The 17,039-nt window shown below is 39.5% G+C and overlaps 1 protein-coding gene across 2 annotated transcripts in view; it reads left to right on the top strand.

Moving 5' to 3' along the window:
* Positions 1–11,139, top strand: part of LOC148025192 (Transducin/WD40 repeat-like superfamily protein) — a 31,170-nt gene extending 20,031 nt beyond the window's left edge. Inside the window, exons 4-5 of one of the 2 annotated variants that reach the window (XM_087694976.1) lie at positions 4,887–5,582; positions 10,693–11,139. In XM_087694976.1, coding sequence (XP_087551102.1) covers positions 4,887–5,582; positions 10,693–10,950 — 954 coding nt within the window. In that variant the 3' untranslated portion in view covers positions 10,951–11,139. Of the gene's footprint in view, positions 1–4,886; positions 5,583–9,010; positions 9,703–10,692 lie in introns of those variants that run through there. The other variant, XM_087694977.1, reaches the window with a different exon arrangement.
* Positions 11,140–17,039: the final 5,900 nt, after the last annotated feature.

Genomic DNA, 17,039 nt, shown 5'->3' with positions numbered 1-17,039 from the left:
AAGAATACATGACGGCCATGGCTGAGTGCTTCATAGGCTAGAAAGAAGCTAACTCTAAGAAAATGGTAAAGCCAAGATTATTGAATGATCAAAAGATGTCTTGCCTTTGGCCTCTAGTCCCTTTTATTCTAGCCCTCTTCCAAACTTAAGGGCTGTTCACACATGTGCACATAGGCTAAAGCTAAATTTACAAAGGCTGGAATTAATCCAAAGTGCAAATATTAATGTTGTATTTTTCCTTCATGACATGGCATTTGGATGGGTCTGGTTTTGGCGAATCAATCTTACCTCTCTCATCTCTCTCCCTCGCTTTCTTCAAGGAGCTCATGGCTGTTTTGGCTGTGTACTACAAGTAATTGCAGGTTTTGGGTTTGGAAGTTTGGAAAATCAACTTTAGGGAATGGAAACAGATCAAAAATCAATATGAGATTTGGATGAGTCTTGGTTTGGCACGAATCAATCTTTGCCTCTCTCATCTCTCCCCCTCTTTCTTGGAGGAGCTGTTTTTGCTGTATATTGCAGGTTTGGGGGATGGAAGGTGAGAGAATCAGCTTTTGGGAATGTGAAGACAGCATCTAGGGTTGTTGAGGATGGTTACCCATCGAGTAAAGAACTACACCCAACCCTTGCCTGGATTGTGTGAATGCAGTTTTTAATACTGGGTGCAGACATGGGAACAATACCTTTACCTACAAAGAGGACACACTTTGCAAACAAGGAAAAAATTAAAAAACATATGATTTTTTTGATTGGGTGCACATGCAAAAAGGGCACCCTTGTCCATCACTCTATAAAGTGGGTAGGGTAGACTCCCCGTCCAAAAGTGGGTGGGTAGTAAACAAGTTTAGCACGTAAGCAATAGGTCATGTCCTCTTGAGTGTATAAAGGAGAGTGGAAGTCCAACTCCTAAATAAGTACTTTGATTGGTTAAAACTTATGAAGTGGGCACCTGTCATTTGGTGTGTAATCAGGTTGATACAACAGAGAATTTCAACAACAGCATCTAGGCTTTCACCTAGCCTTAAGAATTCATGTTAATCTTTACATTCATGCAGAGCAATTTAGGTTTTCTGAAATTAACATGTAAATAGGCAAACGATGCAAAGGTCTCCATGCTCTCAACATGAAAGCAAGATCATCTTGAACATATCTGGGGAGAGAGAAAAGGAATCATCAGCTTTTTTCTGATGCGATGCATGTAGGAACAACATTGGTGTTGTAATGTAAGATGGGTAAGTGGCATACGATAGAAAAATTTTACAAGTTGCTAAAAAGAATTTGTAGGATTATGAGGGAGAGCTGTTTGTTGTACTCGTGCTCTTTCTACTTGGTAAGATTATCTACTAAGGGGCTGATCTCGTTATCCAAACAAATCATAAGACTCTGTGCTACTACCTAGGTTAGACTAAGTTGTTTGAAAAGCATATTTGATGGGTCAACTTTATCTCCATGTTCCACTTTCAAATAGTGCACGTAGAGATAAAAAGAATATCACGCCTAATGTTTTGTCAAGGAAACCCTAGGTTTTAGCAATGGTCAAGAAAGCCATAGGTTTCAATGGTATCTACTATATTGTCACGAGCTAGGTTATGGAGACACAATACATAGAGGATGGAGATTTTACTAATTTTTGATGGTTAGCATGATGAGCACTAGACTCTCAAGATATGGCTTCCGTATGATGCACGGTCATCTATGTGTCACAAAGCAGTTGACTCCAAAGTAATGGTAGATAGTCAAGCATCACCATATGATGTCTCTAGAGATTTGGGTTGTCCTATTGGTTGGAGTGCTATCTCCATTCAAATTTGAAGTTGGGTTTTGGATAATTGTGGGTCCTCAAGCTTACATTCTTCTTTGATACCTTATTTCCTATGGAGTGAGTGAAGGAGAGGGAGTGTGTGAGGGTGTGAGAGTGAGGAACATGGAGTGAAGCTTTTCATCACACTCTATATCTTCTCCTCCATCCCATGTTGGTGAGTCGAGTGTGTGAATGTGTGTGCATGTGGAGTTAAGAGTATGAGAGAGTGAGGGATGCGTAGCGTGAAGCTTTCTTCTCCTCCTCAACTTGTCTACAATGATCCCTCTCACGGTGTGGGAGACAAGGGAAGCAAAGTACATAAGCAAGGAGCAACACATGTGGATTATGGAGCACACTTAACTAGATATATGACTAAAACGTGGTGAATTTGGTAAGCATTCTCACTAAAACCACTCAATCGATCTTTTGTGTATGTAGTAGACTTAGATTTGTCATTAGGCTAGCATGCATATGAGAGGTAGCCATTGACTAAGTGTGTTGTGCCCTTAAAAAACATTAAGGGTAGTGTCCTAAGTCGTGTTGTTGAGCTCATGTAGCACAACATTTTGGTTTCGTTGTTGGCAGGACCAAGGACATGTTGGTTACAAAGTTGCTTACACCTTGCATTAGGAATGAGGGGTACGCATGTGCCAACTTTGATACACATGCAATTAATTAGTTTTCACTTTTCATTGGTTGACATTGAGTGCTTGGATTATGTTTTCTTTTTCATTGAATAGAATGATATTTTTCACTTGTAACTTAGTTTCTTGAAAGAAGTCATGGTCCGATTATTGGACGCTATGTATTTGGCCCTTGGATGTTGGATTGCAATTGTGCAATCTATCATTGTCACATACTTAGGTTTTTTTTCTTCCTCTAGTGATGTGGATCAAGAATGTAAATAATGTATTTAGGTTTGTGACAATGAGGGTTGTATGACATAACATTTATTTCATGTTTTGGCACCCAATTTGGGTTTTTTGTAGTAGTTTGGTGAGGGGCAATAACCTTAAACAAAGATGTTGGCAGCCTTGGGGCACGAATCCTGACATAAATGACTTTGGTTACTAGATCATTCATGTTGATGATCAGACTTCGGGTCATTTTCAAGGTTCCATGCATGCCTATCCTTTTTTCAGTCTAATTGATAGCTGGAAAGAGATGGAAGGGTATTCTTGTATGAGTGCCTTTGGTAACTGGATAACTCATGTTGAGGATTGGATTTTTGGGTCATTTCAATGTGTCATGCATGCTTGTCCCTTTGTTACAAAATGGGTTTGACAGCTGGAAAGCACTTTCTCATATCAATTGGAAGAGTAGGATTGATGTTCTAGGTGATTCAGCTCATAGGGAGCGTTATGTTCTAGAACCAAGAAAGACTCATTTTTTGGCAATGTGTGACATATCCAAAGTTGGTGATGTTAGGGTACAATTATGGCTTGTTTTGAAGCTGAAAGGATGCACGTTTTGGATTATTGTTGTAAGCGCTTTTAGGATATTGATTCAAAATACAAGTGAAGCATTTTAGCCACTTCCTCATCTGAAAAGTGAGGATAGATCATGTGATTCAAGATTGGGTCATTTCATACTATCGGGACAGACTTTTCTATTTTAATTGGTATCAGAGCGGGCGAGGAGCTTCATTGACATTCACTTCACCTTGGAAAGAAAGCTTCAACCCAGCTGCCATGGCAGCCACTCAATGAGGTGTGCATTAGCCCCACCTCTCCCCAGATCAGCCCTAATGTTAAAGGCTTCCTGTGCCTAGTCGCCTACATTTACTTGTACTTACCTGTCCGCACACCTATACACTACAGGGGGTAGCCCCCCGTCACTATCTCTTTATTCTTTATTCTTTCTATCACAATATAATAAGGGAAGGCAAGCCACACATTGTGATTGTTGGAGTTCCCACATACCGTCTTGCTCTCTCTTGTTGAACCTCCATGGCTCTTGCTTCTCTCTTGCTTCCGCTTGTGCTTCCACTCTTGCTCCCCTTTTCAATTCTTTTGCTAGAATATTTGTACACCATTTTCTTTCTGGAAGCCTTCTGGCTCAATGAAAGGATAGACCTCAATATGATCTTTTTTGTGAGTGCTTTTGAGCTTTTTTGGCTGTTTAGTCACTTGGTAAATTGATAATCAATACAATATTATTCCACCAAAGAAGTGTGTATATTTACAGGCAATGTGTGCATGCATATGTTCACACATATTGGCACACGTGTGCCATGCTGCGAGATATCACTAATTCATTAAAATGGTGGAAAAGAATTTGAAAGGGGATTTTCAAGAGCAAGCTTGAACTCAAGCACTGGCTGTTCTTGTGGCAATGATTGGTTGACGTTTCTTTCAATGATATTTCATGCTTTTGTTTGCATTCATGTGCTCTTCTTACCAAGATGTCAAGAAATTTGAGGGTATGCATGCATCCCCCACTTAGATTTAGCAATCGTCTTTGCAGCTTTGGGGTAATTCATGCTTTTTAACCTGTATGAGCTTTCTGGACCATACAGAAATTTTGTACTATGCAGTTTTAATATACTTGTATCCACTTGGACACTTGGAAAAGGTTTCTGAGGTTATCTTTCTCTGATCCTCATATTTTTCCTTGGTAAAATCTAGATTTGTTACATCTGTAAGGATCTCAAACTTTCAGGTGATTAGCTTAAACAACATTGAGTAATCCCTCTAGAACTCTAACTCACTTAATGTGTGTGCATTGGTGTGGTATTATGAGCATTCATATTATCAGTTCAGCCACATTGATGGTGACTGATGGCTCTTGTTAGTCTAAGGGCTTTTCATTGCAGTGATTTTGATACTGCGGCTTTATTAGCCTTATCAACAGTGGGGTTGAATTTTCTTCTATAATCTCAGATGTGTTGTGATCATTCCAATCTCCAACTGTGTTATATTCTGGACATTGCATGTGTTTTAACATTTCAGGTAACCACATTCTGTACTGTATTGGTTGAGGATGTATTGTATACTTTGTATGATTTGCATTCAATTGCCTCATAGATTTTGTGGGGGGACACTAACAGCACTTCTGGTTTTAATTATCTTTTCCTGTTATGTAGTTCGATCTGAGATGCAAAAAGAAAACAGAACAATTTACCTGCTGCAGTTTTGCCAATGGCACTAAACCTTGTCGACGATCTTCGTTTGTACGATTAAATGCAATAGCCATTAACCCAAGGAATCCTCATTATTTTGCTGTAGGAGGTTCTGATGAATATGCAAGGGTCTATGACATCAGAAAGTTTTGTGTTGATGCATCTTGTGTGGGGGATCATCCAGTTGATACTTTCACACCTCAACATTTGATTGGTTCAGGTCAGGTGCATATTACTTGTGTTGCTTACTCTCTCCAAGACGAGCTTTTGGCCTCTTACAATGATGAACACATTTATCTGTTTGAGAAAGATATGGGTTTTGGACCAAATCCGAAGTCAGTGTCATTTGAAAATGGAAATGTCATACGACCACCGCAAGTCTATAAAGGACACAGGAATGCACAAACAGTCAAAGGGGTCAATTTTTTTGGTCCAAACACGGAGTATGTTGTCAGTGGCTCTGACTGTGGACGAATATTTATCTGGAAGAAAAGGGGAGGAGAACTTTTAGCATTATTATTAGGAGATGAACAGGTCGTGAATTGCTTGGAACCTCATCCCCATGTCACCGTCCTTGCAACCAGTGGATTAGATAAAGACGTGAAGCTCTGGGCACCAACAGCAAAACGAGTGAACCCTCTTCCCTCTGATGCAGAGGAGGTGAGTGGCAATGTTTTCTTTTTCTTGTTCCTTCATGTTATTCAGGTTATTATCTGTCTCACAATGAGGGCGAGGGTAAGATGGGATAATCATAAGCTTGTCTGATGTGACTGTAAGGGCAGTCTGCTTAAAGGAATATTGTAGGTATAGGAATGTTGTTTTAGGAACTTTAAAATATTGGCCCACAAGTGCTTAATCGTAGGCCAGTCTGCTGAACAATTCTGTTTTCATGTAATACTGTTTGGAGAATATTAAAAATTGGCCTACGAGTGCTAATTTGCAAAGTAGTTCTCTTAAAACTCATAATCTGATATCTTAAGTTTGTAATTTTGCATATAAGTGCAAATTTTGTAAAGTAGCTCCCTTAAAATTAAGAATCTGGTTATTTAGTGCTCTCTTTATTACAACTAAAGTATTTTGATGACTGGAAATTGTGGAAGAAAAACATGCCTGCTGAAGTTCTAAAAATAATATTTGTCTTCTGAAGTATAAGACTTTACCAAACGGAAAATATTATTACTTTGAATTTGGGATGTCTTTCTTTGTTTTAAGTGCTGGCTTCTAAAAAAGAAGTTTTGAAAAAAGGATAGGGTCCTACTTGTTATTCATTGTATATCCATACATGTGTGTAAGGCATATACATGTAAATATACTTGTTTTTGATAGTTTGTCGACATATAATTTACACTTCTATAAATATCAGGTAGAGACAACCGCAGGCTGAGGATGCACCTGATCCTCCTCTCTGTAATCACAAATATGTAGAATAGAGTAAAGAAAGAAGCAACGTTCCCACAATCGTGGCAGAGTTGAGCATGATGCCACACTTATTGATAAGGTGCTTCCAAACAAGGTTCAAGATTGAGGCTGACAGTGCAAGGCCATGATAGGGGAAGGTGATCTCCTCCAAAGATATGGGTGTGAATCTTCTTGCACAGCTACCCTTTGGGTACGGTGGATTTTACTCCTCTCTGATCACCTTTGGAAGAGTTGTTACCATCGCATGGGAAGAGTTGGTATCCATGGTGTTGGATTAGGAGGACCAATGCAAGCTCCCAAGGGGAATTTTGAGGCTTTGACATGTCAAAACACAAACTCAAAGGGGGAGGAGGACGAGAAGGAAAAGGATAACAAATCCAAGGAGGAGGACTCCACTGCCATAAATATGGCAAGACAGATCATTTCAAGAACGCCTTGAATAAGAACAAAAACTTAAAAGGAGAACAAGAACGAAGCATTCAAGAATGATTTTGAGTCATCAGGATTAGTGGCTGCTCCACCTTCATTTGTGTTTCTACATCTAGAGGTGTTGGAGTTGTTGTGTTCCAAGGATGCAATGTTGATGGTTCTTTTGGCTTGGGAATGGACGGTGGAGAGTTAGGGAAGTTGAGTTGTATTAGGGTTAGGACATTGTGTAATTATCATAGTGACCAATGCTATTGGCACCCATTCAGACGTCCAAGGATGTAACATGCAATTTTGCAACCGGTTTATCTTTGAAGAAGCACAATTGGAAGACAAGAATCACGCTTAGATGCTAAGGTCATGGTGTATAGGTTGAAGAAAGCTCCATATGGATTGAAGTAGGCTCCATGGGTGTGGAATGAGAAGATTGATGTCTTTCTTAGGGAAAGTTTGGGATATTTGGAGATTGGACTTTGATACCAATCTCTATGTTGACATCTTAGGTGGTTGGATAATTGTGTTCTTGCTATATGTGGACCGCCTCATTGTGACAAGAGACCACTCATAGGTGGTGCAAAAGAGTGGGGATTTACTCAAGGTGGTTTTCAAGATGATGGACATAGGGTTGTTACACTTCTTTCTGGGCCATTAGATATGGTACAATGAGAGGGGGGATTTCCTCTCCCAATAGTGGTATGCTCAAGAGTTGTTGACAGCTTTTGAGATGTCAGTCTATCAACTGATCTCTTTTCTAATGGGTCCAAATTGGAAGGTGAGAGCTTTTGGAGATTTAGAGGTTAGGGATGCTTCTAGTTACCGAGGCTCATGGGTTCATTCGTTTGGCTTCTATACACAAGGCTAGATCTATGCTTTTCAGTTGGCCTTTTGTAGGGTTTATGAGTGACCCCAAGAAAACTCATTGGCAAGTAGCTATGAGGATTTTGTGTTCCCTCAAGAGCACATTGGACAAAGGTTTGTTGTTTAGAGTAGATAGAGGTGATCCAGATCTTATGTTGTGTGGATGAACTGGTTCTTTTTGGGTAGGAGATTTTGACTACCAAAGGTCAACCATTGGAAATTGTTTCATGTTGGGGTCATGTGTTGTCATATGGAGCAGCAAGAAGCAACCCACAGTGGGGGCCTTTCCTCTATAGAAGCAAAGCATTGAGTGGCATGCACCACCTACCATATTTGAGGCAATGTGGCTTTGTAGACTCTGCCATGTGAGCTCGGCTGTTCTCAAAGCCATGCTACGACCATTCTATGTGACAACAGGAAGCTATTTCTTGGAACCTAGTGCTTCACGCACAAACCAAGCACATAGAGATCTAGTATCATTACATCATGTATAAGATAATGGATCATGCATTCATGGTAGAGTATTGCAAACCTTTTCACCAGGGCTTTTTCGTATGCTGTGCGACATTTGCATTCAAGATCTCTTAGCCTCACGACCGATCCATGATCTTTTTTTTGGGGGGGGGTAGAGGTTCATTTGTGTTAGTAGAGGGGACAGTTTTGGCAGCATTCCCTATAGTCTTCAATGCTTAGACACAGTCATGGCCTATTTAGCCCTTATGCAACTTGGAGTTGTACCATTTTGTTTCAAGTTTGGAGCTTTCTCTTCTGGTCTAGTGAGAGGTAGCTATTGCTTCGTCATACATGAAGCTATGGCTTACTCCTGTGGCCTCTATGTACCCTGCTGGACTATCTCATCCATGTTTTGTGGAAACCATTTTTTTACTGATTGTAGAGCAGCATACGGACCCCTTTGGGAGTGGAACACCTATCCTTGGTGGATCTCTATTGGAGATGGTGTTTCCAGCTTCTTCTCCAGATCTGGCATGTTTAGTGCCCCACCCATGATTTGCAAGGGGGTGTTATTAGCACATGCTAATATTATTTCTTGATTGTGAGACCTATCACTGAGTCAATAGAGGAATTTGTGGTGTTCTGATTTTCTTTAGATGGACCCTGTCTATTGTCTCTTTTGTCTTTCAATTCACTTTGGCCATTTGGCATCATCCCCCCCCCCCAAAAAAAAAGCACACATTTTTTAAATTAAAAAAGGTAACAGGCAATCACATTAATGTGCAAATATAGTACACGAGTCATAAGTCTGACAATGAGACTGAAAAACCAAACACCCATTTTTTAAATTAAAAAATGTAACGGTCAATTACATTAATGTGAAATATAGTATGCGAGTCATAAGTCTGACAATGAGACTGAAAAAATTGCAGTATGCGAGAGAGCCAAATCATCCTAATCATCCTGGCAATGAGACCTGCATACTCCAAAGTACTGAACTGGCAATGAAAGAGACCTCTCAAACGTCCAAGTGCTGCCTACAATTTACACTCTTGGGCTGGCAGCTTGTGTCATTGTTTTTTGTGACAATGCTGCAATGATCATTTTTGTCCTGTATTTTGCCCTTGCCCTTTTCTTTGCACTTGTCCTCACGCATCTTATGGCACTTTGGCCGAACATGCCTTGCTTTCCCAAAGTAATGGAAAGTCAATGAAAACTTACAGCGATGGGACTCCTACAAGACTGTCTGCATGATTGAGAACAAGAATGTTGAGAGTCTCTCCCATGGCGATCATTACCACCCCGTTTATTCAGTTCCATGGCTTCATGCGTCCATATCCCGAATCTTTGTTCTTCCTTCCCCTTGTGCACTCTGTGACAGATTGTGATTGCTGTTTCAGCTGTACTCTTACAGCTTTCAGCTTTGAAAGCACTGTCCATGCCTAACAACTTTGGTGAGCACTGAGCACCAGTGCTCAAATATAGCTGATTTGGGAGTTGAGTGTGTATTTGGGATTCCAACAGATTCCAACACTGATGTACTTTCTATCTAGATTATTAAAAACTTCCAACTTTTGCAAGTATAAAAAAATGTGCTTATAGGAATTGGTCAAACCCCGCAAATCCTTTTTTTCAAACTTTAAAATAAGTTATTGTATGAGAGCTTTTGAAGACTTTGTCAAAAGTGCAAGTCTTATTTGCCAATAATGAAAATAAATGCTTCAATGTGTGGTTTTTAGGACTTGGTCAAGCCTTCAAGTTTGTCAGAGAATCATTTCAATGTTTTGGTTCTAAACATTGAGATAATAAAGATACTGAAGGGGAAATTCTTAATCTGTTTTCTGTGTTTGTGCATACACATCCATTTTGCCTTTTTTTCTTGGAGTGTGGTCTTTGAGATACTTGTGTAAGAATAGGGTTTTGGTCATCATGTATGAGGCATTAAATTTGATTTGTCACTAACTCTATTTGTCTAGAATTTTGGACTGCTAAGTTTGACTCAAGCACTGGATTAGGGTGTAGAAATCTCGTGTGCTCCATAAATGCAACAAATGATCTTACATTCACTGTTCCTTTTGACCTCACTTGGGCTGTAGCTCGTCTTACCTGCATGTGTGTTTTTCAAAGAACGTGTTTGCTATTCTTGTTGGGCAGTTTCAGCAATCACCATATCATATGTTAGCTTAGTGTCTTTGCCAAATCACCCAGGCTTACCCTGCAAATCATTCAAACATTGAGTTTGGAGAATATCTGGGCTTGGTTTTGGTAAATGTGTACTAAAAAGTGAGCAAGCAGCATTTGCAGAGCACCATAGTAGTTAAAAGTTGGTAATTAGGGCAGAAAAAGAAAGCCTGGTATGAAGAAGGCATGGGGTTGCTTTTGGAAAAGTTCAATCAAGGAGAGTATAGAATTGAAATATAGGTGCGGCAGAATTAGTTTCTGACAGTTTTTTTTCAGCAAGAAAAGATTGATTGGGTCACAAACACTGAAGTCAATTGGACTGATATTTTCCTTTTTGATATAGAACCCCACTAAATATAGCTTCTGTTTAGATGTTGAATTGGTCTCACTCACTGTACTGCAGTCCATGTCTAAAGTTTTAACACCATTTCAGGTCATGGAAAAGAATCAGTGTGGTAGAGAAGAACAAGAACCATTTGCATTGACACCAGATGTGATAATGCACTTGCTTCGACTCCATAGGCGTCATGTGCAGAGATTTGCACAAACGAACAGAGAGAGAAGGTCCACCATTATGGACCAGGAAATGGATGATGACGAGAGTCATTATGGGGACGACTTAAAAACATCTGAAGATGACTCTTCTTCTGAGGAAGGTGATGAACATTCACAACGGTGGATTGTCAACTGACTGTGTTATGGGCGGTTTGCTAGCTTTCCATAATTTTCTGATGTATATTCTTAAGATTTGCATTGTGTGCATCATGTGTTTAGATTCAGTCCTCCTGTTATTCTGTAATTAAAAACATGCTCACCCACAAGCACATGCAACAAAAGCCTTCTAACACAACTTTATAAAAACGGGCACTTTTGGTTGTTCCTTTTTGTCATCTTTTCATTGAGGCTTATTTTGGGCACTTTTGGTCATTCCTTCTCATCTTTTCATTTAGGCTTATTTTTGGGCAATTCTTGTTTCCGCTGTTTTGGAACACGCAAGGCGTAAGTTTGCACAGGCAGCTCTAGTTTGTAACTTTTGAAAGGTTTCAAAAAATGTGCATCTTATGGTTCTGGTAGAGTTAAGAATTCAACTGCAAGTACAAGCATTATCGATGGAAATGCAAGCTAGTTCGGGATTTTAACAAAAACCATGGGTTAAATGCAGTCTCAATCAGATAATTGTTGCACAGATTATCTTGGTTCTGCACCCAACTTACAATGTCTGACCTGATCGTCTCGGGCCTTCCCTCTTGTTGCCTATATTGTGCACTCATTCATGATATCATCATTACATGATACCCCCCTCCCATCGTTGGAGATAGGGAGACTGGAAGGACTCTGGCTAGTTGTCTGATGCTGGTATCCACCCTGGTGGCATTGTACTCATTCTTGTGCTTTCTACTACTGATTCCATAGCCCATTTAGTTCTCTTTGAGTTCATTACTCTTTCTTGTTCACTGTTCAATATGTTTGTGTTCGTGCCTTGTGTGATGTTTCTACTTCTGTTTTGCACACTCAAGTTTTTTCCTAGGGTCTGTGAATAGCTGCTTATGGTCTAAATATGGCAACCATTAAAGCAGCTAATATCCATGACATGTATAAAACTAACAAACTTTGACTAATAGCAATAGATATGTATGAAACTAACAAAGCTTTGACTAGAAGCAATAGTTGGGAAGCAATGTTGTGTGTTATGCTGCAATGTCGCTGAACATGTGTAGAGGTGCAGCACAATGTTGGTATTGAGAAGGCAAGAGCCAATATTGTTATTTTGGCGGATGGTCTTTTGTAGCTTCTAGGAAAGGTGTTGGATGGATAACTCTATGGAAGGGGATGGTGGCTACTAGTAGAGGCAAGAGGCAAATATTCCTTTGAAGTTGGCCTGGTTTTTCCTTAGTGGATGGCGTTTGGGAGGTCACAAAGTGGTAGTAGTAAGAACTTGGGGATCACTAGGTGGCGGCAAAGGATAAGCAAACATGATGGTGCTCTATATGATGGATACAAGCATATGCCTTGAAGTGATGTCTTAGTGAATTGGTTCGTGTGACACCAATTGTCCTTTGGGGTTGAAAAAATTGATAGATATGTTGTGTTTTTGTAATCAGCTGGCCAAAGCTTGAGTGAAGATCATGTGATTTAAAGTGCTAGCAGAAGCGTCATTTCAAATGCATTGTAAAGTCTTATGAAGATGAGATAGTCTATGCAATGGTAGCACCCTTGCAATGTCTTTGATGTCAACATGGTCTTTCCATGGTTGCAGAAGATTTATGTAATCAGCTCCACACTACAATTTGCATGTCATATTTTGCTCAATGGTGACTAATTCAGACCTTAAATATGTCTAAGAGGCTTGTTTGATGACCTCAATTTTGAAGCTCTATCCTTGACGGTGCAGCAAAGGTCCTTGATTGATTCACCAATAACTTTTATCTATTTTCCCTTGTTTATCAGCCTTGAATTGAACAAAGTGAAAATAGTAGCTTTTATGTAAACTTGCATGTTATGACTTGCATGATATTATATTCTTTTCAAGTGTTGGTAGGCATTTTGTCACCACCCAAAAGTGATATGAATAATAATGGTGATGCGAAGTGTCTCTAAAGATAGAATCTATGTATAATAAAATAACGGTTGTCTAAATAAAGAGCAAGGAATGCTCCTATATATGAAATCTTTATTGAGTAGTGATCCCATTAGAACCAAGGATACTTATTTTAAATCCTCTTCCTTGTTTGGTGGTGCATACAACTCCAAACAAAGATGGTGTTGGGGCTTGTGTGAGGTTTTAATATGTGATGGACAAGCTCATCAACAAGGCTAGTCAATGATTCTTGACATTTGGTTATCTTTCTTTTTTCATAGGGGTCAATTGAGCTTCGAAATGTAGACACTAAGTTTTATATGAGGGGATTTTTTGTGGGCTTTTTAAGGATTAGCTTGAGCTGTAGATCTTTAGTGACTCTAGAAGAACTTGATGTAGCTCTAGATTATTTGACTTTGAGTAGAGACTCAAGACTATTTGCTCAAATAGTGACTTAAGAATTTGATGCAACTTTGGATTGTGTGGCTTTTACTAGACTCCAAATTGTTGACTTTAAGCAAAGGAAATATTATGTCACTTCTTTTTCAAGACCTACCCTTTCATCTTAGCTTGCTAGGTATGGAAACCAGTTCCAACAAACTTGGTTTCTAACTATTTTCTACTCTTAAGTCTTGTTGCAAGTGGGCTTTGTGGTTGGAGAGAATCAATGCCTCCAAGGTGGGTGGGTAGTTGGTTGCTAATGAAAAGGGTGAGATTCAAAATGCAAGTGGGTGCTTGTAGATAATCTCCCAGACTTTAGTATTTGATTGATGTTATAGAGATACTCTTGCCTAATTCCATGTTGGAAGCATGGACTTTAACCATATTAATACTAATTGAGCTATGGAGGAAAGTAATGGGACATTGTCATGACAAGATGTCACAAGATTTGATAGGACTTGCGATTGAATCGAGTGAGAATCACTTTAAGTAAAATGTGTTACAAATGAAATAGGTATCTAACAAAGCTATAGCTAAGCTTAATGCTCACTCTTGTTTGTTAAGAGATTGTACGAGTTGAAGTTCAATGGCTTCTTATATAGGTCGAGGCAAGTGGCTTGCTTACATAATCAATGACCTCAATACTATATGGGATAGATGAAGAGCTACATTTAGTTCATTGTTTTGGTTCTTATTATTTATCCTTGATTTTCAAGTCTCCTATCCATATCTTTTTCATTTTTAATATAATTGACTATTGAGCAAGGAAGGTTTTTTTGGATTACAACTTGACTTGTGCTTGTGCACTATGTGCAAACAGACTCGCTCTTTCCTTCAAACAATGTGTAAAATGCTTATATACAACACTAACTTCTTAAGTGAATCCATTTTTGAGTTCAAGCTAAGTATGGGTTCTTTTGGTTTTTCTTAACAGTTTGTTTTGCCATTCACCTTTTTAATGGTCCATAATTGTTTTGTATCCTCTAGAGGTGAAATTGAAACCAAAGCTAAGTATGGGTTCTTTCGGTTTTCTTAACAGTTTGTTTTGCCATTCACCTTTTCAATGGTCCATAATTGTTTTGTGTCCTCTAGAGGTGAAATTGAAACCAAAGCTATTTACTTTATTTTGATTTGCTTCAGTTCCTTTAGAAAACCATGTGCTATAGTAACTTCACTCTTGCATGTACTAACTTATGTTTGTGACGATTCAATTGGAGTATTGATTCATCCAACTTCTTGAAAGCTAAGTTCAACTTTTTAGAATTGTTCTCTTGCTCATAATTATGGGGAGGGGATTTGAAAGAGAGAGAGAGAGATAAAGATGAAATGATATATCAATAATTGCAAAAGGACAAAGTGACCTATGAGACCATTGGTTACAACCATCTGTGTGATAATATAATTGTTTGAAAGAGAATAGTTATATATAAATGAATAGAAGAAAGCTAAAAGGTTATGAGACTGATTGATGAGGGCCTTTGCAATTGGTATAGCTACTTACTCAACTTGAATGATCTCATGTGGAATTGAGGCCTTACATTTGAAAATCTTGGAGATAATTGATATAAGGGGTTTGTCCATTGATCTCCATTCACCATAAGTAGTGATTGAGGCACCATATTTACACTCCATAGAGTAATGTGGATGTGGCGAACATATCAAAGATCCACAACCTAGTGTGGGATTCTTGGAATTGTACATGCGAGAACATCCCCTTTGAGCCACCTAGTGTTGTGTATCCTCGTACCATTGCCTCTTTCAAAGAGAAAGTGGGGCCTATAAATAAAACTGCTAGGTATGTATAAAATCCACATAGTCTATCCCCTCTGCCCATAGGTGAACTTGTTGATCCACTGTGGCGTGGTGTTAAATACCATAACCGTGGTTTTAGTAAGGTTCATTGAAAGCCCGTTGTCCATAATGCATTCAAGTGTCTCTATAGTCCTTGTGGAGAATCAATTAATCAATACAATGTTATCTACATAGTGTGTGCCAAATAATGTCGGAGAAAGGGGACACCTTTGCTTCATCCCAATGGTGGAGTGAATAGGTGCTGAGAGTCCTATAGGTGTTTATACTCCCCTTATAACCCTCTCATATATTGTCAAAAATCCACCACATAATCTCCTTAGATAGTCCCATATCATGTAGTGTTTGTAGTAGCCTATCCCTGAGCACTATCTCAAAGGCTTTGCAGAAATCCACAAACTAGGGGTAGATCCATCAACCATGAATTCTTCCTTCCTCGATTATCGCTTTAAGTGTGAGGATGTTATCCAATGTAGAGAACCTATCCTAAGATGTGCATATCCACGTGCTCTAAGGCCCCATGTCTTTGTCCCAAAACTCAACTCATGCTTAAGAATGAAGGCATATAGCTTCACCAATGTGTGGGCAACCATAATAGTCAAATAGTTATTGTATAGGGTAGAATCACTCGACCAGAGGATAGACACAATAGTGTTAGTGCTCTATCTCTCTAGGAAGCCTTCATACATGAGTCTATTAAATATGCAAGCTAGTAGTCCCAATAGCAAGTGCTTAGTAACCAAGCCATTGTGATCATGTGCCTTTTGTTTACTAAGTCTGTCAATAGCATCTCGAACCCTACTTTTTTCAAAGAAAGTGGAGGTATTTTGGCAAGGCTCCCATGGATCAAGGAGGAGAGGAGGTTGACTTGCCACAATGTAAAGACTAGCAAACATATTGCTCCTATGTATTACAGGATGTAATGGGCTTGGGTGGGCAATGCTCTGTGAAAAGGCTCTGGGCATGTTAACCCCAGTTCGAGACAGAGAAAAAGAAGTCCAAGAAAACTCCAAATGTGGACACAAAAGACGAATCAGGAAGGGAAATGGCCAAAAGTGCAAGGGCGACCTCAAAAGCTAAGTCAAAGGCAAAAGCACATTTTTAAATGTAAGGCGTCCATAAAACTTTTGAAAAAGAGCACCAGGCTCCCTCCTGTGCAAGTTGTAAAGTCTAAATGGACATAGGTGAAGGGCTAAGGCAAATAGAAGGGAATAGAGAAAGAGGACCTTGGCAAGATCCCCGATCATGTAAAAAAGGGGATGGGTGCCCAAGGGATTTAGGGTTTTGTATATAAACTCAAAAAGTGAATGAAAGGCTCATTCTTGGTGTGTGGCTAAAGTGGTCTCTTCTTCTTCCCTCATTCTCTCCTTCTTGCTTGCTTGTGTGCGCTTGAGAGAGGGAGTGTAAGAGAGTGAGTGTGTGAGGGTGAGGGATCAAGGAGAAGAAGCTCTTCATCATCTCCTCTCTTCTTCTTCTCTTATCTTGCGCCATGTGGCTATGGAGGATGGAGCTTGAAGGTGGAGGCTTGAGGTTGCTTAAGCTCACATCTCGACTTGTGGAGCTACTGGGTTGTTTGAGGGAGGAGGCTGCTCATTCAGGCATCAAGGTAAGCTCACTACACCCCCGTAGGATCAAAGGCGCGTCGACTAGGTGAGAGATAGCCATTTGTGCTCGCTTGAAGTAATAAGTTGCTCGTGGGTCTTGGCGGTTGAGTGTGAGCTCTCATTACATTTTTGTTCCGTTGTTGGGACCAACGGATTCAAGCTTGAGCACTAGCATGCCTCAAATTGAGTAACGAAGTAAGGGTTGCATCCCCGAACCGAAGCTTGAGATAGGTAGGAGATTTTGGGGTTTTAATCTTTGCAACAAGTAAATATTTTGGTTTTTTAATGGTTAGGCAAATAGGATGATTCATTTCAGTATTTGTGTTTTGATTTTTGTTGCATTTGGAG

The sequence above is a fragment of the Lygodium microphyllum genome, chromosome 15 (genome assembly GCF_053477565.2).
Source record: "Lygodium microphyllum isolate KBCC chromosome 15, Lygodium_microphyllum_v1.1.10, whole genome shotgun sequence".
In the NCBI taxonomy this organism is placed as follows: Eukaryota; Viridiplantae; Streptophyta; class Polypodiopsida; order Schizaeales; family Lygodiaceae; genus Lygodium; species Lygodium microphyllum.
This window is presented reverse-complemented; position numbering and strand designations above follow the sequence as displayed.